Here is a 24,847-nt window from a genome sequence, read left to right on the forward strand (position 1 = left end):
CAACACGTTTAAAAAATAATAGGATAGTGGCAGCGCCTCAATGACTTGGTCGGTATGGTCTTGGCCTGCCACTTATGGCCGCGAGTTCAATCCTCGGGCATTCCATTGAGTTGGATATGTGTATTTCTGGTGATAGAAGTTCACTCTTGACGTGGTTCGGAAGTCGCGTAAAACAGTCGGTCCCGTGTTGCTGAATAACTACTGGTTCATGTAACGTAAAAGTACCATACAAACTTATATGCAGATCAATGGATTAATGCTATGACGTACTCTTGAAGAAATGAGGTGAGCAATAAAAACCCATATGGAAATAGCGAACGAAGGTGACCTAAATAAGCAAGGACGAGTAAACTGGTGCAGGATGAAAACCATCCCCTGAATAATGCGAGTAAAAGAATATATGAAAGAATTACCGTCCACACAAACTCAAGTAAAATTAAAGTACTTAAAGGTAAACAACTAAAAGAAATAATAGATAACTAGGACAGGAAAACATGATAGAAAGAAATGCATAATGACAATTAAGACAGCATTGGAAATCTACGGAAAACAAGAAGAAATCAGGTACGAACAATACTGACAAGGGGGCCCAGACTACTGTAGCTACACTAGGATCAAATGTCAGATACAGAATAGAAGGAGAAGATACAAAAGGTTCGTGCTGCGAGGAAAAAAAATTAAAATTTAGAACATTTCTTACTCTACTGTCCAGCATACAATGAGATTAGAAATTGATATAGTTTGTCCAACAGCCATATCAGGAAAATGAGGAATTAATAGCCAATCTACGCTTATTTGCAGATCTACTGAGGGGAGAAGCTGTAAATAGGAAATATTTTATAAAAAGAACCGTGGTATTACCGAAATAAAAAAATACAAAAAACTAAGCAAACACGAAGGAAAAATAGAACCCTATAGGGAGCCGTTTCAAATGCATATCTCACCGATTACTACTAATATGCTGAACGGCCGCAGCTGAGTTCTGCCCTTCAGTCCTACCGTATTTCAAACATAGCTATAAGGTAGTGTATTTCATTTCAAATTGCAAACTAATTTTCAGTTACAGTCAAGGCAAGTACATGCTCAAACCATTACCAATTTATTTGAAGATTAGTTTGGTATGGTAGCTGCAGCTTACCGTGGAAGACTTGACAGAATGGGGTTGCTGCAGGTCGGATGGTCGTAGCTAATGCAAATTTTAAATAGGTAGTAGGTACCTTCCTACTACCTAGAGGCAGTTTTTCATGTGATACTGACGAATTTGATATCTCCTTACATAGGAGAAATGCTTTGCTGATATGTAGCCTATACCTATACTACAGCCAAAGTCAGGTTAGCTAGTACCTAGTAATATCGTAATCCTTAAGGTAGCCTAGCCTAATCCCCAATGGGAATCCAGGGCTAAGGTGAGGAAGTCACAGTAAGAAAGTTAAAATCAGATACCTGGTGTACTTTAGGCTACGTATGTGCACTAACCGGTTGTTTCCGTATCCGCGGTACGCAGTTACAGCTCCTACCTACTAGGTATCTAAGTATCCAGTTGATCTTGACCCAGAACAAATGAGCTTGCCAAGAATATTTAAGTATGCGGATAAGGCGCAAAACGCCGTTCAGCCATTTTCTTACTGACAGCACACATTAACAATCTTTTCCCCTTGAAAATTCATGGTCCGCGGATATTTTTTTCTTTGAAAATTGGCGGTCTACTGATAGTATTCACTCGCTCCCACTAACCTAACTTCATTTATGAAGTCGGATCTTACCTTGTCTTTGTGGTTAGCTTAGCAATAGACATGGATAGCGGAGGTTGTTATGGGTTAGGCTAACTGTAATTCCAAGGAAGAGCTCCACATGGAGATATTTTTATTAGTGAAATCTGTTGACAATAATACTATAGAAAGGGGTGGGGTAAAACTAGGGAACAGCTCTGCACAGTTTATTACCTTTATGGTAATTTATTTTTCCCACCTATACCTTTAGAGTTGCTGATGAAGAAGGTGGCATTGTTTATTGTTGGTCAATTATTATTAGCCTTGCAAATTTATCGGGGACCCTTTGGGAACAGGGTTTTTTGGGTGGGGTAAAACACAGGCTGAGAGAACGGACATGTTGTTGTTATGATGGCCGCCCTGGAATGATTCCTTGCATACACAAGGCATATGGCAGCCATATGTTCAAGAAGGGATTGGCTAAGGAAATCAATTGAAAAAGGATCTTTACTAACCAAACCTTCCCTAGCTAACTTAATAACTTACTAACCTAACTTACCCTAACCCAGTGAAAGAAAACCCACTTTTACCAAAAGCTCCCCTAGAACACTGCACATGCACGATAGCATTCCAGGATGGCCAGCATACTATGAACCTTAATAACAACCAAATGCTATTGGAGCAAGCATGATCCGACCTCCAGCTTACTTGGGGCGCATGCTAAAATCTACGGTCAAATAGAGCGTTGTTTTGCCAACAAAAATTAAAATGAATAAGTTACATGTTATTAGAAATAATTATTCTGTACTGTTTAACACGCACATTATTTATTTTTTACATTTTCATTCTAATATATAAATCATAAATATCTTTTCTTAAAATTCCTGTATCTTGAACTGAAACACCTTTTTCAGATATTTATTGGCTTTTCTACTCCCCAACAAAAACAAGAATAACAATAACAACAAAGTAGTTTGTAGGCTTACTCCCCGAATAAGCAAAAATCAATTTCCAAAAAACCGATAAACCACTTGCTGATGCTGATAAACTGCTTACCGACACCTCTAAACAGCTTACTGATGCCAATAAACCACCTACCGATGCCAAAAATCTGGTTATGACGTTCCAAAATGCCATTAACTGATGCCACCAATAAGCACGGATGCCCATACCGGGTTAACTAAGGAAGTTATTTCTAGTGGTAATAAATATAAAATTTGTTAGAATCATAATAAAAACTAAAATATATAACATTTTTATTGAATGCCATTGTTGTGAAATATTAAGGAAACATTAATCACAATTAAACTACATCATTTCTTAGCATTTATGAAGAAATAGTAACAACTGTTCACAGTTTTGATTAAAAAGTAATGGTTCATCAAAATGAAATGGTGTCATAACACAAGAATGAGCAAACAATATTACATTTTAAATGAAAGACAATTGTTCTATAACAAATTCAGCAATGTTGGAAATGCACAACTTTGTAGTGATACCACAACTTGCACCAAATGGGATAGACCAGAAGAACAATTGGCACTTGAAAAAGCACATACAAAAATTGGTGTTACACGTAAACAATAACATTAATGAAATCAGCAAATTATGTTGTAATGGTAACTTTCAAATTTGTAAAACCTTTGACAATATTAAAGTATCAAGATTAAGTCATAAAGAAATAAGAGAAAACTGGGAGGCAAGGATAATCATGGTAAGGCACTTAATGCAATTTCTATGAGGACACAAAATCAAAATGGAAGTCTTTTATATGGATGTACCTTCAGCAAAATCTCATCCAGTTGTTGAATCGTGGTACAAAGTACCCGATTAGTTATATTTGAGGTATGGGGTTGGAGGCCCACCCACTCACTAGAAAGTGAGCTTCACTTTTTCTTTGGCTCCTTAGCTGTAGAGACATCTGTCCTCTGCTTGAATTTTCAAGGCTGCTGTTGTTAGAGCTGACTTTGGTCAGTATTCTGCTCCATATCCTGAGAGATAATTCACCAAGTAAGGGTCATTACTTATTACTAGCTCTCAGGAGGAATTTTTTGGTGGCACTGTACTTCAGGCAGATGTCTGATACTGTCAGAATACTTTGACTTCTTTCTACAAGAAGGATGTTACCTGCAATTCCTTGGATGCTCTCCACTTAGAATCTCTGATGTCTGCTTCATATGCTGCACAACTCTCCAAGGTTCACTAAGACCAAACAGCATCTTGCTTAAGGTTTAATATGATGAAAGGTCGGTTAAATGAAAGGTGACTGATACCTCTTTTCCTTCATTTCCTCTAACATTCAAGATCTTAGGCTCATATGTCAAAGACTTTTCATATGTACCACAAGTAGGAGGTGTCCAAGAATATTGTTTCACTGTATTGCTGGGAGAGGGATACAGCTCTTTACTGTAGGGGAGGCCTTACAAAGTCTGAGGAATTACTCTGTCCCTGGCATTCAAGAGGAACCACTCAGTGGCATAGGTACTGAGATTGGTGGAAGAGCACATTTAGTACTTCTACTTGAGGGATTTGCTTAAAAGTCCTTGGGCACCATATTTTAAGGATCAATGGTGGTTATTCAACATGTGTAGACTTAACATGCAATTGACAGAAAAGCATCTTTGGCTTGGGGGATTAAAGGATTAGTTGCTCTCTCTCTCTCTCTCTCTCTCTCTCTCTCTCTCTCTCTCTCTCTCTCTCTCTCTCTCTCTCTCTCTCTCTCTCTCTCTCTCTCTCTCTCTCTCTCTCCAGCAGCTAACAGCTGGTCTGGTCAGATGGAGGTGTCACACAGCAGAGTATCCTATCTCAGACTAGTTATAGTTTGCAGATACAACTCCCTCTGTCTCTTAACAAATTTGGTAGCAAATGGTAAAGCATTGTTAGGTTTGTGTGTACATAATTGCAGAAAATTGATACTTTCTAAGCTGGTTCATATTCCCTTTTCAGATGAAGAATCTGTTTTCCCCTCCATTTATTAAAGTTGGGCAATACAGTACAAGAAAGCCAAACTCTAGCACAAGCCCCATGTCTGCCCTGATATCACTTATGTTTTGCTGTGCAAAAGCTATAGGATTCATCCTTTTCCCAGCTCACACACACTTTATGGGGGTTTGGATTTTGGGATTTGAAGAACATTATCAATCATGTCTCCATGTAAATACAGTCGACCCCCACGTATTCACAGCTTCACCTATTACCAAATTTTTCTTGGGAACGTATATCCATATTATTCATAGAAAGTTCGCCTATTTGTGGAATTTTTTTAGAGAGAAATATTCAATAGTTATTGTATTGTCATATTTTTGGGACTAAATACATTTTCCTTGATAAAACTATTAAAATATTAAAGCATTTTTAGAGGGTTGTTTGGTATTTAAAGTATCAAAATAGGCAGTTAGAAGCATTTTTAAAGGGGTGTCAAGTATTTGCAGATTTCAGCTATTTGCAGGGGGTTGTGTTACTCATCTCCTGTGAATCCTGGGGGTTGACTGTAGATGAAGCTTTGCATTTTCATGGGAGCATTTTGCAATTCTAAGATAGTTTGCATTTTTCTTCACTTGTCCCTGTCGCTGGACAAAGTGAATGCTGACAGTCGAGTGAATGGGTTGTTCCCCTGCTGCCCTCATTTACCTGTTGCTAATTAAATGCTGCACCATGTTACCAAATGCAATTACCAGAGCATTTTATGAAAGTTTATTGTTTAAATACCTGTTTTTTTTTCCATTTCAGGAATGGGTGAAGAATGTGGAAAGGAAGGTCCAATCCTCAGCATTTTTTTTTCAGAGTTTCACAATACAGCTGGACCAAAGATTATGTATCAATATCCTGAAAACTCTGTAAGTAAAGATATCTTTGATGCTGTCTCTGTGTATATTATTCCAAAGCCACAGATACAAAAGCGGATTATCACTGTTAATGTACTTGGTCATAAAATTACTGGTTATCCCAATGAGATCAAGCACCCCAGGTATGTGAGGAATGCTTTGATTTTCAATCTGTGCTTTGTGTTTGATTCAAATGCTCGTACTGTTCATTATGAACCTGCTGTGAAAAAATTGTCAGAATACTTAGAGAACTTGGAGTTGGATAATGGGTTTTTGTCAAATGATGACAGCAAAGAAAAGATGCCAGGTATACTGAAACAGATATTAGATGACTTAAATGCTACTGGAAAGTGTACTATCAAAATTAATGTTGGAGATAAAAAGTTCAGTAACTGTGATATCAGTGACCGACGATTTGAGAAATGTGACCGACGACCCAGCATGTTGTGTGAAAGAAGATTTACAATTGATGGAAAATGTGGCCTAGACTTACAAGAGAGAAGAGTGAGCATGGTTTGTGATCAGAAACCAGCTGATTCTTTTAGGGGACTGAGGAAAGGATCAGATGCGGAAAATAAACTCCGAAAGTCACTTGATAACTCAAGTAAAGAAGGCCATGTCACTTCAGTTCTTCATCTTAAGGTATGATATAATTTAATTTGAAAATACGTTAGATATAAGAACAATCATATCTATAAAATATTACATAGTACATATATAGGACTGTAATCTGATAAATTGTCTTTTTCAGTGAGATAAGAGATGGCTGTGGGTTTTATGCGCAGTGCCATTAGACTTAAATTTGTTGATTAGTTTTTACCCTCATTATCTGTGTTTCTGTTTATGTTCATAGGCAGTCCTATACTGCTTGTATGCAGAGTGTAGACCCATATGTGTGTGCTTGTCATTTTGCCTGGTCAAGAGTAGTGGACCAAGGGATAAATATGTAACTGTTTGCAATAAGAGGTAGTTAAAAGTAGGTGAGATCCCTTTTTTCAGAGTACAAGTATTGACATTGGCAGTTGTGTATTAAAAATTCTCAGTTAATTTGTATTCACTGTATATTTAATAACATATTTAATAACAAAATCATTGCCTTAATAGAACTTTTACTTGGCTATTTCAAGGGGCAGATGAAGTAAGAAGTCTTTTAAACAAAAGCACTTGCAAATCAAGTTGTAATAAAAACACAAGAACATTGTGCTCCCAATTTCTCACTAAGTTAGTTTTATGCTGCAATCTTTAGAAAATTTGTTTAGGTAGTATGCCAATCGTTTTATTAATTTTTTGCATTAATTTTGGTTAATTCCTCTCTCACTCATTATACTGTATGTACTTGCTTGAATGTTTAAATTTCTCATTGTGTTCTGCCACAGTAATAAAAGTTTTGTTCCCCTTGACATATAGATGGCCAGTTATGCCATAAGTAGCAATGGTTTGAGTGGCCTACTTTAAAGACACCTTCCTCCACATGTAGATGTTATGCTTTCTTAGGTATAATGGCTTTGAAGTTGCCATGTATATTTTTGTATGAATTATTTGATGAACAAAATATATTGTGTCATGTTGATAAATAACATTTTTGATAGCATTGATGTTGTCTCGTCCTTAAGGAGTACCTTTGAATTCTCTTAACTGGTCTTATGGCCAGGTGTTATGTTGTAATGATAAACATTATAACACGTGATAGAGTATAAATGGACTCAGGTTAAGAGGGCACTTTCTATTATCCTCAGCAAACACCAATACCTAGTTTTCCTACTACATCAAAACTGCAAGGAGAAGAAGTGGTTGTGTGCTTACGCACCATCATATTATTTACATATGACCAAAATCTGACCGAGATGCCATTCCTGTCTTTGGTCATGCAAGAAACCAGAGCTCAGAGAAGTCCATTCTTTGCTTATTGATTCAGCTAAGTGCATAGTTTCAAGTTCCAGTTTAAAATTTTTTTATTTAGACTGATTTATTGTGAGTGAAAAGCGGTAATCAGCTTACTTCCTTGGCTCTTCTTACAATTTATGATCGTTAGGGTAGATCTGAGAATTTAATTCTTCACTTGCCTAGGTTCATTGAAACGTACAAGTTGAAAGCTAAGTGTACAATTTTTGTACATGCAACTTCCCCGGCAGATATATACTTAGCTTATGTCTCCGACGTCCGACAGAAATTCGAATTTCGTGGCACACACTGCAGGTAGGTCAGGTGATCTACCCCCCTGCCGCTGGGTGGCAGGAATAGGAACCATTCCCGTTCTAGAACCAGATTTTCTCTGTCGCGGTAGTGTCAACATATGTTGTTGCTACCTCCTGACTTGATTTTCGTTTTTCATCGCCATCGATCTTCTGGGCTGTCTTTTGCAGGGAAGTACTGGGTCTTTGGTTCGGCATACGCTTTTACTAACTTTTTAATGAATTTGGCTTCGAAAATTTCGAAGAATATATGACGTGTAACTACCGAAATTTTCGGTAGACACTCGCATAGTTTGCAAGGAAGGGAAATATTAATATTTATTCATTAATACGTGTAATAAGTGTTAGAATTGATTGAGGAAATAAACTGACTTCCTACTTTAGGGAGTCAGTAAAGTATGTAACTAGATACGTTTCTTTTAAAAGTTTTTTGGATACTCGTACTAACGAGCAATTAGAGTATTAACAGTACTAGTAGTGTTGCATCCTCATCACCTTCTTACTTCGCAGAAACTTCAAATTCATAATTGCAATTTGAAGACAAGGATTGTGGCTCAAAATGCGAGCTATTAAAAGGTAAGAAGTGATTACTAGTGTTCCCCATTGCAGTGGAGGGTGCGTCTGATCGGCTCTGTTTCGCTCCCAGGTCTAGACCTCTTCCAAGCTCACAGACCCAGAGGAGAAGGAATGTCGAAAGCCGTAAGGAGGTTTCAGAGAATCCCCACCGGTCAGGCGTCCCCTCGGCAGGTTCTGTAGAGCGTCCCAGACTGCCAAGGATAGCCATTGAAAAGGCATCCTTTAAAAAAAAGTGCGTCTCTTCGTCTTACATCCGAAAAGACGAAGAATGTATATGTATGGAGTTTGGATGATCTAGCGTGTTCTCAGAAAACTAAGAGAACACTGAGCAAGAGCCAGCCAGGAAGCCGCGTTCCAGCAAGCTAGCGTGAGCCACGTTCCAACAGCCAGCAGCGAGCGGCGTTCCAGCAAACAGACTAGCGCGAGCCGCGTTCCTACAACCAAACGCGAGCCGCGTTCCTACAACCAAACGCGAGCTGCGTTCCAGCAACTGAGCGCGAGCCGCGTTCTAGAAAAATTTTTCTTGGCGCAAGGCGCCTTCAAAGAGACGAAGCGCTAGCCTGGCGCAAATTGCGCCAGAAAAACAGACGGCTAGAGCAAGGAGCCTTATAGTAGAGTGGCAATCAGAACGATCCTTCCATTGAACGTTTCCGGGCAAGAGGCTCTTTCTAAAAGGGGTCTAGTAGGCGCTCGGAACTATCAGGGCGCACGGGACCTTCCACACAAGCGGAACGTTCCAGGAGCGAGTCTCCTTTCTAGCATGCGGAACATTCCAGGCGCTAGGTGCTAGGCGCAAGGAGCCAGGCGCTAGGCGCAAGGAGCCAGGCGCCAGAATATTCCAAATCTTCTTATGAGAGAGAGGTCAGTCACGAGACTCCTCTTTGAGTTTTTAACTTGAGCAACTTTCCCCTGGCAAAGGTGCAAGATGTCGCACAGGCGGCTGTCGCTTTTGTCAGAAGGATTCTGATACTATGAGAAGCCATTTTTTCATTATTCAGAAGACTCCTGTGTTTGGCAGTTCCTCTCAGTGCGGACTCTCTCCTTCATTCATGCTCTTCCCTCGTTATGAAGAGGCAAGAGCTTTGGGAGTTTTTCTTATAAGAATCTCATCGACGTTTGGGTATGATGGCGGATAGGAAATATTTACTTCCTTCCGTAAACCCTACAGATGAACAGGAATTCTGTCTCTTCCGCGATTTATGAGGAAATCACGAAGATTTAAAGAGTTCCTGGATTAACTTCCTTCCTTAAGGAGATATATATACTCTTTCTATCGTTCTATTAACGAAAAGAACGAAGATAGTAAAAAATTTTTCCTTTCTCTATCTGCCTCGGCAGGGAAAGAAGGTAGTACAGTATCTGCTGTATGAGAATACGATACGGCAAATCATAAGCACATACCGTAGTTACTTCTTTGCTGAGCAACTCAATTACCAGTATCCTTCCAGGAATTTCCTAGGAAGGACTACGCCTAAAGGGATTGTTAAGACAACTCCTACTTAGCTTCTAGATTTATCAAAGTCTTGTTTCGCTTAAATATGCATTAATAAGAACTTCCTGAAGTTCGATAATAATTTTATAAGATTCCTTTATTGAATGGAGTAGCTGGCAACTCTGGAAGAGTAAGGCCAGACGGCTAACGGAGACTGCTATCGCTAGACCAACGCACTTGAACGCAGTACCATGTAGGTGTCTGTCATGATTGGTTGGTACATGTCTCTCTCCTGCGGGATGGAATGACTAACTGTGTCTCTCCCCTACAATTGCGGTTTTAGCCTCGGATTGAGGGGATAGTTAAGCACACATAAATAAAATATTGTCTGCCTTTTGCTAAGAAGCTTTCAATAACAAAGATATTACAACATTTCAATGCTGTTTACCGTAGGTAACATTATTAAAGGATTCTAACGCAGCGGAACTCTATATAATGCTCTCTTGCTTACGAAAGCATGGCTTATTAGAGTACATGCTTAGTGAGAAGATGAATGTAGTAGAGAATTCACTTTAAGACTACGGTAAGGTCAAGTCTTATGCACATACTGAAGTTAACTACAGAATTCCTAGTATCCTTACAAAGGTTTCCTAGATTAATGCTGTTTACCACAATGTGACAGTATTATAAAGGATTCTAATACGGCAGAGCACGATATAATATAATTCTCTAATCCTTTCGAGAAACGCACACAACCTTTTTAGAATCGGATATTGCTCAAGAGAAGATGGGTGAGTCGGATGGGAAACATTCTCTTAGTGGCAGAAGTTGTTTCCCTGAATGGACGATACTACGTATATAAAAGTTTTTTCCTACTAAGAATGGAATTAACATGTGAAGGATGTCGGGTACCATAAAGGCACAGATGTTCTGGCACATAACCTAAAAAGAACTAGAAGGAAGCGCCAGCCTGGCGCAAAGCGTCAGAAGCGCCAGCCTGGCGCAAATTGCGCCAGAAGCGCCAGCCTGGTGCAATGCGCCGGAAGCACCATCCAAGATATTTTCTCGTTTTAGCGAGTTATTAACCTAAGAGTCCAGTAGCCTCTCGAGGAGTTTGGGGATAAACAGCAGGCTCGGTAACGGCAAGATTCGTTCCTGATTTCGTTACCCATTTAATCGGAAAGGGGTCGCTTACGAGGAATGATGAAATGATTTATTTTAGTCACTTAGGCCAATTCCATGACTCTCTCATATCGCAAAGAGCATCGAGAATCTCTTTTTTCGCCCCTGTTCGCGTTAACAAAAGAGAACCTATTTGGGAACAGACACGGAACGTAACGATCCTTAAGAGGTTCGATGCAAGATTTTGCATGTCCGTGAGAACCTTCTCGATCGAAGATAATAACTGTTAACGTATGTCTAACATTTATTGAAAAGAGTTGTGAGAACCTGCGGAAAGTCTTCTTCATAGATCTCTTCGCAAGGTAGAAGACGAACAGGCTTCCTATAGACTGCTTCCTTTTCCTCGAACCAAGAGAGGTAGCAATATACGACATCTTTAATTTAAAGAAGGGGAATAAACTTTAGTCTTTTTTCCTCTAGTTATAAATTCTTAACAGATATTAAGATAAATGGGCGTCAGAGGAAGAGAGGATGAATGCCTCATTTTGGCCTTAGAGAGGTTGGATTCACAGAAGTCACGTTCTTCTCACAGCATGTTTCGTAAGGCTTTTCCAAGAGTATCTGGATATTCTATCAGAATCTATTATAAATAGACCTGAAAAACCTCTCCACTCTGAGTCTGTCCGCGTGCAGACTGACCAGAAGTGGACATGAATGAGAGGATTTTTCAAGGTAAATGACAATAGCCATGGCTAAGACATAGAATTGCTGCAGATCGTGCTAGATGGAATGAGGAAACTGTCCTCTTCCAATACCTCTGTGAACCACATAGCGAGGTTTTTTCTTCACTTTCAGAGGGAAGAATCACCTATGTATATATCTGCTATCAAAGAACGCAGTAAAAGGCTATACTCTGTCTCTACAAGGGGAATTAGAGATAACAGAGGATTAAGATCTTCGGGATCTTATACGATACCGCAGTACGACAAGAGTAGGATATCATGTACTTCGAATGGGATCTTTTTGTGGCCACAGATTCCGTGTTCCGACAAAATGGAACTGCTCCTCATCAAACTTCTTTGAGAAAGTTTATGAAGGAATTATTTGTTTCTCTTAGCCCTAAACGACCAAGAAGACAAGTGAATTTTTTGTGTATTGGAATCTCGCATCAGATTCAATGGAGACTCGGCAATGGGTTCTTGCCAGCATAGTATGTCTGGCAAAAGAACTAAAACCCTCTATTCCTGACGCAACGCTTTCAGATAGAAGTTTCGTTGCCCAGGCAGGGTACTTACATTTTCATCTACAGAAGAAGAGATGGTTTAAACGTTTGCCTACAGAGTCTTCGGGGTGCGATGAGGGCTCGAAATGCTTCCCAGAAGGTATTCAGAAGGATACAATAAGAGCTAGAAATCAGGGTTCCTCCCAATTTCAGCTCGGAGTCTCATTCGACTTCCAGACTCCTTCCCTTCCTTTGGGCAAGGATAGGGAAGATTCTGCAACGAGGAACCTCATCAACATGTAAGAAGAGATCTCGTTAGCAAAGGAAGTATTCACGAAGGATCCTCCTCGGAGGAAGACTCTTCTCTCTCGTATTGTTAGATATCCTGTCGTCTACTGGATGTAGCTGACTACAATCACCTCCCCTTGCCAGGGGCCAAAAGCTCAAAGGGGAAGAATTTCTTCCACCCTTCTCCAGTCTCCTGATAAACTATGTGGTTGTTCAGGACTCTCGGACAATGTAGCGCCAGCCAGGCGCCAAATGCCAATACAGGCGAAAAACGCCAGAGGCGGACAGTTCTAAGGAACTCTGTCATGGTCGGATACTGAGAAGGAGCGGGCCTCCAACCTGGCGCAAATGTGCCAGAGGCGAACAAATCGGACAGATATAAGAGTGTCCGATGTGGACATCGCCAGACAGCCTAGAGACACTTCCAAGCTCGAAGCTCCAGCAAGTGTGGAGGAGCCAAGCCAGGCGCGAGCGCAGGCAGCCTCTAGGAGCCAGCCTCTAGGAGCCAGACTAGGAGCCGCCAGGCTCCTTCAAGGCTAGGCTCCAGTCAGGATTGAGGATCCATCCAGGCGAAGGCTCCTTCCAGTAAAGAGAAACCTAAAGCTCTGTCATGTAAGAGGGCTAGTCCCCATTGATATGATACTGGTAAGGCTCTGCCATGTAAGTGGGTCAGCCCCCATTGGCACGATCCGAGAAGGCTCTGTCGTGTAAGCGGGCTAGCCCCCATTGACATGATCCAGAAGGGTTTGTCAGTCATAGGTCCCTACCTCGCTGAAACTCTTGAGGCATGCAGACTCATAGACAGTAATCATGAAGTCTTCTGCTAGGCTCCAGGCGCAAGGCACCAGCCAGACGCAAGGCTCCAGCCAGGCGCGAGGCGCTAGCCAGGAGGGAGGAGCCAATCAGGCGCCAGCCAGGCGCGAGGCTCCAGCCAGGCTCTAGGCGCCATTCAGGCGCAAGGCTCCAGCCAGGCGCGAGGCGCTAGCCAGGCTCCAGGCTTCACCCAGAAGAGATCTATATCAAAGAACGCCCTGGCCTTCTTTGAGACAATGTGATCTCCTAAGCACTTGATAAGTGCATTGATGATTCCTTCAAACAGCTGAGAATTAAAAGTGCATGAAGTGCAATCTTTTCTGAATTCTTGTTCTTTCCTTAACAATATGTCATAAGGACATATTAGCTGTCACATACGGGAGATGCAACTCTGTGTTGACTTCCCATTATCCGAAGGATGTCAAGATAACCTACGAGAGATCCTTCTCTCTTGGTTGATACGTGTCTGCGGATACATTGCTGGGATAGGGAGCCGATACTGATCCTTAACTAGTGAGTTAAATTTTATTTAACGTCGTGTTTTTTCTTTGGGTTGTTTGAAAGGAGTTTGGGGATAACTCTTTTCAACTTAAGCACTAACCCTCGTGTTAGGATCAGGTGATCGGGATCGGTGTTGTGCTCCTTAATTATGCCACTAGGCATAGGCATATTGTCATGTAAGAGGCTCTGTCGAGTAATGGATAAGACCCCATTGACAGACCCACAAGAACTCTTAGCCATAGGTCACATCCTCGCTGAGGCTCTTGAGGCGAAGAAGATTCCATGGCATTAGCCATGGAATCTTCCGCCTGAACAAGTAGGAACCAAGGTTTTATTTATTTATTACCTACAACGTATGTTGTTTACCTGTCTATTCAGTAAATAGTTGTCTCTTACCCACCACCAAGGGTGTCAATCAGCTAAGTATATATCTGCCAGGGAAGTTGCATGTACAAAAATGATATTGTTAGAATACAATAAAGTTTTGTACATACTTACCTGGCAGATATATACGATGAATGGCCCACCCAGCCTCCCCTCAGGAGACAGGTGGAAGAGAAAATCTGGTTCTAGAACGGGAATGGTTCCTATTCCTGCCACCCAGCGGCAGGGGGGTAGATCACCTGACCTACCTGCAGCGTGTGCCGCGAAATTCGAATTTCTGTCGGACGTCGGAGACACAAGCTAAGTATATATCTGCCGGGTAAGTATGTACAAAACTTTATTGTATTCTAACAATATCATTTTAATTTTCAGTTAAAAATTTTTTTAGTTTATAATGTGGAACAAAGATTTTAATGTGCATGAAAAACCGTAAACCATCGTTTTTCGCCAGTACTCGTCAGTGCTAGCGATGTAATTTCAAGTTCTATCTAAAAATATTTTAGTTTAGACCGTGGAACAATGATTTTAATGAGCCGAAAACTGGCCAGGACACATCGGTGCTTCTTACAATTTGTGATTGTTAGCTGTTTATAGAAGCAATTGTTGTTTTGAAGAAGTTATAATTTTATTTGTTAGTTTTATCTAAAGAAATGTTCCACAATTATTATTAATAATAGATACAGTAATACCTCAATCATACGTGATTCGAGTTGCCCAAATTCACAATAGCACAAACTTTTCATTGGAACCTAACTAATTATCATACGCGAGTATCTAACAGACAAGCAAATGCAAATGCAACATTTTCAAATCCTGGAGAAGCCCTAAAAAGTGTTTGTTAAGTTTTTTTTTTATGTAATTTATAAGTTTCAAGCTTTCTCTCTCTGTTGTAGTTAACAATGGCATAGATAAATTTTAATTGATCTGATTTTACCTTTTATCTTCTAGAACTGTAAATGCCTGTTCTAAAAGAGACCCATAACTAAGAGTTGTATTAGTCCAAATAAAAAAAAAGCACTGTTTGTTCATGAAAAGGAATTTCAGAAACAACAAATAAAAAATACTGTTTGTTCATGAAAAGGAATTTCAGAAACAGAGAAAGAGACAGAACAAATTATTTCTTAAAAGTGGTTGAGAAGACTTCTAAAAATAGATTGGTTGGTCAGAAGGGGGAAAGAAGAGAGAACTATGTTGTATGCACGTGATCTTCACACACTCCTATATTTTTGCCAACCACTTATTTCTTTTTTTATTGGTAGTATATTAAGATAACTTTTAAATGAAATTACAGTAACTTTAATTTCATTTAAAAGTTAGCTTAATATTTAGGGAGCATGATTAGGGTCTTATTAAGTGTTCAAACTCTAGAAGTAAGCATTTATTAGCATTTTTAGAGACTGTGCCAAACTTATGCAAAAATTCACCTTATGCGAGGGGGTGTGGAACCTAACCTCGCATAAGTTCGGGGTATTACTGTAATCTGTTCAGATAATGATGTCGGCAATGGACTACCAGGCAGTAGCCTACAATCTGCGTCAATTCGGTGAGAATATGTTACATAGACTGTAGTAGATATTGTCTGTTACCTGTAAACTAGGATTACGTATCCTTAAGGGTGAACAAAAAGAAAAAACCTGGATTAGGCAGTAACCTGAATTAAGGTAACAATTTGAGGGCATATCCTGTTAGGCTATAGGTTGAGGCAGTGCATGTGCATACCATTAAAAGGGAATTAAATAATCTAGACCAAAAATAGTTAATTTGGGCTAGACAATAATCTACACTAGGTGATAACCTAACAGTAAAGTTCCATATCAGTAATTTACTGTTTAATATAAACCAAATACTACAATACAGACCAAATGGACTATGAGGTAGTAGCCTATCTTGAAGGCTGCAAATTACACCTGGTAATCCCATACCTTTAAAGGTAAATTAATTAATCAGGATTAGACAATAATCAACACTAGGTGATAGCTTAGCTATAAAATTTCACATCAGTGATTTTCATATTGGAAAGATACTGTTTTATATAGTAGACTCAATAGCCTAGGGCTAGATATAAACAGTCTGAGTTAGACAAAAGTTCTTGGCCTAACTATGAATTTACACTTAAGTAACTTTCTGTTTTTTTATAGCCTTTAGATTTGATCTAGAATAATCTGGATTAGGCAATGCCCTATACTGACTAAGAGAGAACAATTTAGGAAACATCCTACTGTTGGTGTACTAAGTGGTAGTTTAGCCCAAATAGCCCAGGATGGGATACAGACAGTATCCTAGGCATAATTAGATAACCTAAAGCCATTTAAAAACAGTGGTTTGGGGTAACTAAACAAGTTACTAAATAGGATTTTAGTCGAAATGGTATAACAATTAAAATTAAAATTTGACACATCTAGTGCAAAAAGACATACCGAACAGCCATATACGGCTGTCAAAACTAACTTAAACCTCAAAGGGCTTAAATGAACATGGATTTCAAATAGAATCTATTACAAATATCAAAACTGTTGTAATTTGCATCAATAATAGATCCAATACTTGGATTACGACAAATGAATATGACTTTGCATGCAACGTACAAGATGGTGAGACCGACCTCATCAAAAGATTGAAAAAGTTGGGGAGATACTTTGGCCTTGATCCTGGAAGGAATCTCTGGCAATACAGGTCACCCTGACTCCTCAGTCTGTATTAATGACAATACACAGATTTGCCTTGTTGACAGGTTGGGAGGACATTGGGAGGAGCATCAGGTGGTAGGGAGGTGTTCAGCTACGCCAAGGATTTGTCATATCAATATCCTGGAGCTGATGGCCGTCTTTCTGTCTCTCAAAAAACTCAAACCTCCAGAAAAAGCGACATTTAGTTGGTTATAGACAACATGGCTGCAGTGTCCTACATTAACAGGATGATACTCACCTCCTCTCGGTATGGTGATTTAGCCATCCTCGATGGGGCAAGAAAGGAAGTGGTACTTGTCTGCAATTCACCTTACAGTGTGTCTCAGTGTAATAGTAGACTCCCTGTCAAGGAAAATGACAGCATCAACAGAGTGGAATTGGACAACCACCCTTACAGAAATAGACAACATGCTTCCACAAATGGAAGTGAACCTGTTCGCCACATATGAGAATCACAAACTGCCAAGCAATCAACAGCAAGAGATGCCTTCTTACAAGACTGCAACAAATGGAGGACGATATACCCTTTCTTCCATAATTCCAGATTTCGAGGGTGTTGAGCACGCTCTTAACCTACTTAGTATCAACTTACTTAATAGCCCCAAACTGGCCAAACAGGCATTGGTTCCTATTACTTTAATAACGGGCGAAGAGATAAATTCCAAAACTGAATTGTCTGTTGTTTTATCCAAGTTAGTATGAGGGAAAGTAGTTTTAAGGATCCTCCTTTCAAAGCCAAGACCTTCACGTGTGGATTTTCTTAAATATTATCTATACCTACCATGAAAATTACTCGTCCAGCATTGCTAGGTACCTAGTGCAAAAATTACAGACTTTATATATCTGGAAGATACAGTTACATTATATCCATACCGAGAGCCCAGTAAAAATTTTAGGGAAACAAATTAAAAATTTTTTTATCCCTTTTGAAATAAAACGCCTTGTGGTTACAGCAACTATGGAATACAAGGCAGCATTAACAGAATTATTGATTTATGATTTTGTGATTTGACTAGTATAGGAGGTATCACTTCCCTTCTATGGTCCTTTGCACTACAAAGATCCACTCTAGAAGGGTTCCAGTTACTTTGTCCTGAACAAGGTGCTTAGACTTCGATCATCCCCACAATTCAGTGGACCTGATACAAACCACGAGTCTTCCTCTTAGAGGGGACAACCACAACTCACAATATACAGTATGCAATATTCTTGATTGCATTAGCATTAGGAGCTAGTACAGGCAGTATCCGGTTATCGGGGGGGGTTCCATTCTCGGTGGGATGCTGATAAGCACAAACTGCCAATAACTGAAACTCAGCAATTTATGGCACTTACGGCGCCAAGTTTTGGTTATGGTGCCAATAGGTAACTGAAACTTGGCAAACTTGGCAAACTTGGCCTGTCATAGGGCCATACATCACTGATTTTATGGTGCTAGACAAGCCCCATAAAACCGGATCACCATTAACCAAGTCCGCCGATAACCGGCGACTGCCTATATTAGCAAACTGGGCTCTCGTAGATGGGGACAAGAAAATCAAGCAAAGAAGTAAACTACAATTAGCCGACATAACATTATGCCCAGTTCATGCATTTAAGGTTAACCTAGAGGTCATGGCAGACATCCCAAGAAGTCCTTTTTTTCTTTTCCTACACTAGCAGCACTTGCCACAAGCTTGAACAAATTTGACTACACTGTGTACTGGTAGGTGGCATCAGTATTCTTGACTCATAGGTGTTACAGCGGCAAACCACGGGTCTTCCCAACAGGCGAATATGCTTAGGTAAGTCACCACAGAACTTCACCTTAAAAAATGTAAGTTTGCACTGAGTTTCTTGTTCTTTGCTGCCCAACATAAAGGCATTTGGAGTAAAGAATGGGGCCTTGAAACTAGTGGCTTGACACTGGACCAAAAATGTTTTTGGCTTTTTATGATTAGAATCCAAGAGCTTTTCATCACTTGTCAGTTTCTTTGTAAAGCACTTTGAGGACGAGACCGCGACTATGCTATCAAAAAACAGGTTTTGACATAGGAAAAACCCATTTTTGGTAGTTGCCGTTGAGTCCTCAAAACCCTCCCACTTCCCTGATGAAAAGACTGGTTTTGGGTATGGCATCATCCTACATTGACCAACAGAAAAGAATTACATCTTGGTCGGATTTTGGTCATATGTAAACAATATGTCGATGAGTGTGCTCATAACCACTTCTTGTGGTTTTGACGCACAAGGAAAATTGGGTATTAGCATTTGCTGAGGATAATAGAAAGTGCCCTCTTATCCTAAATCCATTTATACTCTTATCACGTGTTATAAGGTTTATCATTGCGGCATAATACCCGTCCATAAGACCAGTTAAGCGAATTCTTTGACATTAGTCTGGTCACCATGGAGCTCTGGATAAACCAGGGAAAGGATATTCCTTGAGGACTCAACAGCGACTACCAAAAATAGGTTTTTTCTATGTCAAAACCTATTTTCATTGTGCTGTACTTGAACAGGTTGTTGGTATCCTGCCAGACCCCCCTCATGTACTGGATCACCATGTGCCAATTCTTACTTCTGAACGTGTCTTCAGTAGAGGTGATCACTGGGACTTGACAACTCAGCAGATTCTTCCTTATATTGATGGATTCTCACATATTGCAAAAATTGCTGCAATGGCTGATGTTGAAAGTAATTTAGTTAAGGTAAGGATGAGGAGTTATATTTTGTACACAATTGCAATGTTAATTTAGTAACTTTTACATGGTTTTAAGTATGTAATTATTTTTTAAAAGAAATTAATTTGAGAATGAATTCTGGTGTACACAGCACTGTATATATACAGTTCTCAAGATTCACGGATTTTTGTGTGGACTATATCTACCCATTATTTGCAGGAAATTCGCCTATTTGTGGGTTTTTCCAACGATGAATATTCACTAATTAGTGTATTTTGATGTTATTATCACGACTAAATACATTTTTATGATGCAAGAATTATTTACTAATTTTTAAATATTAATATATTTTGATTAATATTGTATTAGTAAGTTTAATAAAGTTAATTATATCATATAATTAAAATAATAATTATATCTGTTTTACAGAGATGCATGTTTTTTGTATGATAAATAAACGATTTACTAATTGTCAAATATTAATTAATGTAAACAGCAGTAATATCAATTCATTAAAGAAAATACTAGTGTTACCCCTGTATTCGCAGGGGATGCGCACTAGACGACAAACCCCCCCCCGCTCCGCAAATAGCTAGAACCCATGAATAGTTGAAACCCTTATAAAAATGCTTAAAACTGCCTGTGTTTTCGTTAAAACTAATGAAAAACCAACTAAAAATATTTATATCTTGTTTTTTAATGGTTGTACATATCACAAAAAGTGTGTTCTATGATGAAATTGATAAAAAACCAGGAATTTGTGGATGTTTCTCATAGAAAAATACCACAAATAGGTGAATTGTCCACGAGTAATGGTGGTATATGTTCCAGAGTTTTTTTTATATTGTTTTAAGATAAAAGTTCTAAAGTTTGACTGCCATTACTTCAGCCTTTTAAAATTCCCCATGTCTTCATTCAGGCCACAGTGACTTATTTTATCCTGGTCTCACTATAAAAAAATTTCTCCTCAGAAGTACTTGGTCTCTTCACGTCAAAATGTTTAATAATTTTACAGATCATCTTTAATGTATATTCTTTCCATGTACAATTCCCTAGGAATTCAAAGATAGAAAGAAGGCATGCCTCATTCCATCTCAATAAACCTTCTTGGAGATGGTGACACAACCTTTTCCTAATCTCTTCTCATAGTAAAATAGATAAGTTCAAGTTTGTTGTTGACATCTTGGAATGAGAAATTGTCAGCCAAGAAAGGGCATACTGCAGAATTCCAACTGGTTAATGATCTATTTCAGCTCAAGTGACTTTATTTATTCCTAAGGAGTATTATGGAGTTCCATTTCCAGCCGCAAAGTTGTATTTTGTTCATGAAACTTACCTGTCAGATATATATATAGCTGTATTCTCTGAAGTCCGACAGAATTTCTAAAAACTTACGACACACGTAGTGGGAGTAGGGTGGTTAGTACCCATTCCCGCCGCTGGGAGGCGGGTATCAGGAACCATTCCCATTTTCTATCAGATTTCTTCTGTCGCCGGTGTTGTAAACAACTGTTTACAGCACCTCCGCCTCAGGATTTTGGAAAACTGTCCTTGCTTAAGTATCCTCTTGACTTTTTGGTTTTTTGATATTGGATCGATAGCTAGGCATACGTTGACTTTGGATTGTTTAGATTTTGGCTTGGTTTTTTCCTTAAATAAGATGTCTGGGTCTAGTTCAGCTAGCGCCAGGGTGTGTATGAAGGATGAATGTAAGGTGAGGCTACCAAAGGCTTTGGTTGATCCTCACACAGTATGTAAAGGTTGTAGGGGACAAGTTTGTATGTATGATTTTCGCTGCACTGAATGCGAAAGTTTGACTGATGTGCAATGGAAGACGTATGAATCCTACGTTAATAAATTAGAGCGTGACAAGATCAGGAGGTCTTCCTCCAGGAGTAAATCAGGTAGCAGACAGGGTATGAATGTATCCCCTTCTAACCCTCCTGTAGAGTTTGTGACTCCTAACCCCATAGTGTTGCCTTCGGGCCCTCAAGTGGTGTCTGCGGAGGGTAATGCCCTTTCGCTTATTTTGGATTCTTTGAAAATGCTCGAATCCAAAGTGCTTGCCCTTGAAAATAGGCAAAGTGCTAAGTGCAGTGATAGTGCCCCTAGTGAAGTGGAGGGGGCGTCAGATCGGCCCTATAGCGCCTCTAGGCTGGGACCTCTGCCGGACTCCCAGGACTCAGGGAGAGGGCATGTCGAAGGCCGAAGGAGGGTTACGGGGATCCCCCACCGATCTGACGTCCCTTCAGCAGCTCCTGTAGATGCTTCCCAGGCTGCTAAGGAGCGTGCTCGAGCACGCCTCCTTAAGGATTGTTTTTCGTCCTCCGACGCGTCCTCCCCGCGCAAGGGGTGGTAATCTCGTCCGGATTCGCGGCTTCTGAAGAGGACCTTTCAAGATCAAGATGCTTCACATCATGCTTTGTCTGATTGGTGGTCTTCTCTGGAAAGCGTAGCTTTTCCGCCCTAGAAGAAGACTAGGACATCATCTGACGATGACGCCTTCGAGCGCCCCAGTCGCTCTAGAGCCAGGGGTTTTCCTGTGAGAAGGAAGAAGGCGTCCCCTTGCCTTCTCACAGGCACAGCTCTTCTCCTCGCAAGGAGACTTCTCAGACTGAAGTTATACTCGCTATGCAACGTCAACCGGATGCTTTGCTTAAGCAGAGGGAGACGGTTCCTCGTCGCAGGAAGGACGACAGACTGCCGGTCAAAAGGACCAGACAGTCTCCTCCGCCTTCTCCTCGTTCTTCCCCGTCTCCGGTTGTTTCGCCCTCTAGACTTCATTCTTCTCCCCAGTGTTCGTCTAGAGGTGGCGGTAGATGTCATTTGACTCTTGCTCCCTTGGAGAGAGAGAGGTCTCATCGCGCTCCCCTCTCTTCTCGGCGAGAGGACGATCGGCATTCCGATCTCGACGCTTTTGCGGACGACGAAGTTGAGCCTGTTGGATGGACTTCAGTACGTGTGGATCCTCGTAATAAGGAAAGAGCGTCTTCCTTTTCTGCTCCTCGTCGACGATCAATGTGACGCTCGTCAGATTGCAGTTCCGGTATCTTCGCGGGACATTCGTAAGGACGCTTCGCGTGACGTTCGGAGGGACGCTTCGCTCGACGCTTGTTTGGACGCTTCGCTGGACGCTCGGATGGACGCTAGGATGGACGCTCCGCTGGACGCTTGTAGAGGAGTTCGTAAATGCGCTTTGGACGCGAACGTGGAAGTTCGCTCTCACTCGGACGCTTTTCCCGAGTCTCTTGCTGACGCTTCACGACTGCGTGCAACATCACGTTCCCCTCAATCTTTGGTTGACCCTGTGACTGTGAAGGATTCTGGTTCGGGTCCGCTCCCCACTTCTTCTCGACATCGGTCAGATATGAGACTCGGAGCGAAGGGTCTTTTGCCTCTTCCTTCGGGGTTTCACTCTGGTAAGGAAGAAGGGGAGTTAAGCTGCTCTTCTGAAGAGGTTGACGGAGAACAACCTTCGACGTCTGCTTCTTCGGACTACCAAGTCTTAGCTCGGCTTCTCCGTGATTCGTTCGGGGATACCTTCCTTCCTTCTGCTCCGCCTTCTCCTCCCTCGCAGTTTTCTTCGTCGAAAGCAAGCAAAACACCTGGTTTTGTTAAGATGAAGACTTCGCTATCGACCAAGAGGGCTTTCCGTAAGGTTAATACCTGGATGGAATCTAGGAAGGCACAAGGAAGGACCACTTTCGCCCTGCCTCCATCTAGGCTTAGCGGTAAGGCAGGGATGTGGCACAAAACTGGTGAAGAGTTGGGACTGAAAGTTCCTACTTCGGCGCAAGGAGATTTCGCCAGTGTTGTGGATGCCTCTAGGAGATCTCTCTTAGCTTCAGCGAAGGTTTCGTGGACGACTTCTGAACTGGATCATCTTTTGAAGGGCCTTTTCAGGTCCTTGGAAGTCTTCAACTTCTTAGACTGGTGTCTGGGAGTGTTAGACAACCAGTCTCGTAAGCCAGATTCGATTAGCCTCGGGGAGCTGTCCAGTGTATTGTCGTGCATGGACAAGGCCGTCAGGGATGGCTCGGAGGAGTTAGCCTCTAATTTTTCAGCAGGCGTTTTAAAGAAGAGATCACTTTATTGCAATTTTGCAGCTAAGTCTGTCTCTCCCGCACAGAGGGCAGAGCTTTTGTATGCGCATTTTTCGAGCCATCTCTTCCCCCAGGCTATGGTGAAGGATCTGGCAGTAAGCCTTCAAGAAAAAGCCACTCAAGACCTTTTGGCTCAGTCGTCGCGACGTCCTACTGGCCCTTCCACGTCTTCAGGAGCCCTTTCGTGGAGGTACTTCAGCTAGATCTTCGCCCCGAGGAAGAAGTCTTCCTAGAGGTAGAGCCCCGGCTAAGTCTAGGGGCAAGAAGTGAGAGATCCTTCCTTCAGTCACCGGTAGGAGCCAGGCTGCAGTTGTTTGGAGAAGCCTGGAGAGAGAGAGGCGGACACCTGGTCTCTCAACATCATAGAGAAGGGGTACAAAATCCCTTTTGTAAAGCCGCCCCCGCTGACTTCCACTCCCAGGGACTTGTCCCCGTCGTATCCTCGAGAAAAGCGGAAGATACTTTTCGACCTGCTCGAGCAGATGCTCGAGAAGCGAGCAGTGGAACAGGTCTTAGACCTGGCAACGCCAGGATTTTACAACAGATTGTTTCTAGTTCCGAAACAGTCGGGAGGGTGGCGGCCGGTCTTGGACGTAAGTCGTCTGAACCTCTTTATAGAGAAGCAGAGGTTCAAGATGGAGACACCTCAGTCAGTTCTGGGGGCCTTAAGACCTGGAGATTGGATGGTATCACTCGACCTTCAGGACGCCTACTTTCACGTCCCGATACATCCCCAATCTATGAAGTATCTTCGGTTCGTCCTGAAAGGAAAAGTCTTTCAGTTCAGGGCTCTTTGTTTCGGACTGAGTACGGCCCCTTTTGTGTTCACCATCTTAATGAAGAATGTGGCGAGGTGGCTCCATCTTTCCAACATCAGGATCTCGCTCTATCTGGACGACTGGCTCATACGAGCCTCTTCGCAGACCCGGTGCCAGAAGGACCTGCAAACGACTCTGTCTTTAGCTGCGTCCCTGGGACTTCTGGTGAACTTCGAAAAGTCACATCTGACCCCAACACAGTCCATCGTGTATCTGGGGGATTCAGATGGATTCAGTGGCTTTTCGGGCTTTTCCGTCCCAGGAACGTCAGCAACAAGGCATAGAAAAAGTGTCAGCCTTTCTAGGGAAGGATTCATGCTCGGTGAGGGAATGGATGAGTCTGCTGGGGACCATTTCCTCGCTGGAGAAGTTTGTTTCCCTGGGGAGGCTACACCTCCGACCTCTTCAGTTCTTCCTGTCAGACAGCTGGACAGACAAGGACAACCTCGAAATTATATTAAACATCTCAGAAGAGGTAAAGAGCCATCTAAGATGGTGGCTCGATCAGTTGAA

General features: G+C 41.3%; 1 protein-coding gene across 1 annotated transcript in view; it reads left to right on the plus strand.

Annotated features, from left to right (window-relative positions):
• The first annotated feature begins 939 nt into the window (after positions 1-939).
• The window catches only part of LOC135218407 (GATOR1 complex protein NPRL2-like), a 38,016-nt gene continuing 14,108 nt past the window's right edge, over positions 940-24,847 (plus strand). Inside the window, exons 1-3 of the mRNA XM_064254707.1 lie at positions 940-1,022; positions 5,439-6,175; positions 19,252-19,440. Of these exons, the coding sequence (XP_064110777.1) occupies positions 5,441-6,175; positions 19,252-19,440 (924 nt within the window). The 5' untranslated portion in view covers positions 940-1,022; positions 5,439-5,440. The remainder of the gene's footprint in view (positions 1,023-5,438; positions 6,176-19,251; positions 19,441-24,847) is intronic.

Source organism: Macrobrachium nipponense, chromosome 9, assembly GCF_015104395.2.
Source record: "Macrobrachium nipponense isolate FS-2020 chromosome 9, ASM1510439v2, whole genome shotgun sequence".
NCBI classification, from domain to species: domain Eukaryota; kingdom Metazoa; phylum Arthropoda; class Malacostraca; order Decapoda; family Palaemonidae; genus Macrobrachium; species Macrobrachium nipponense.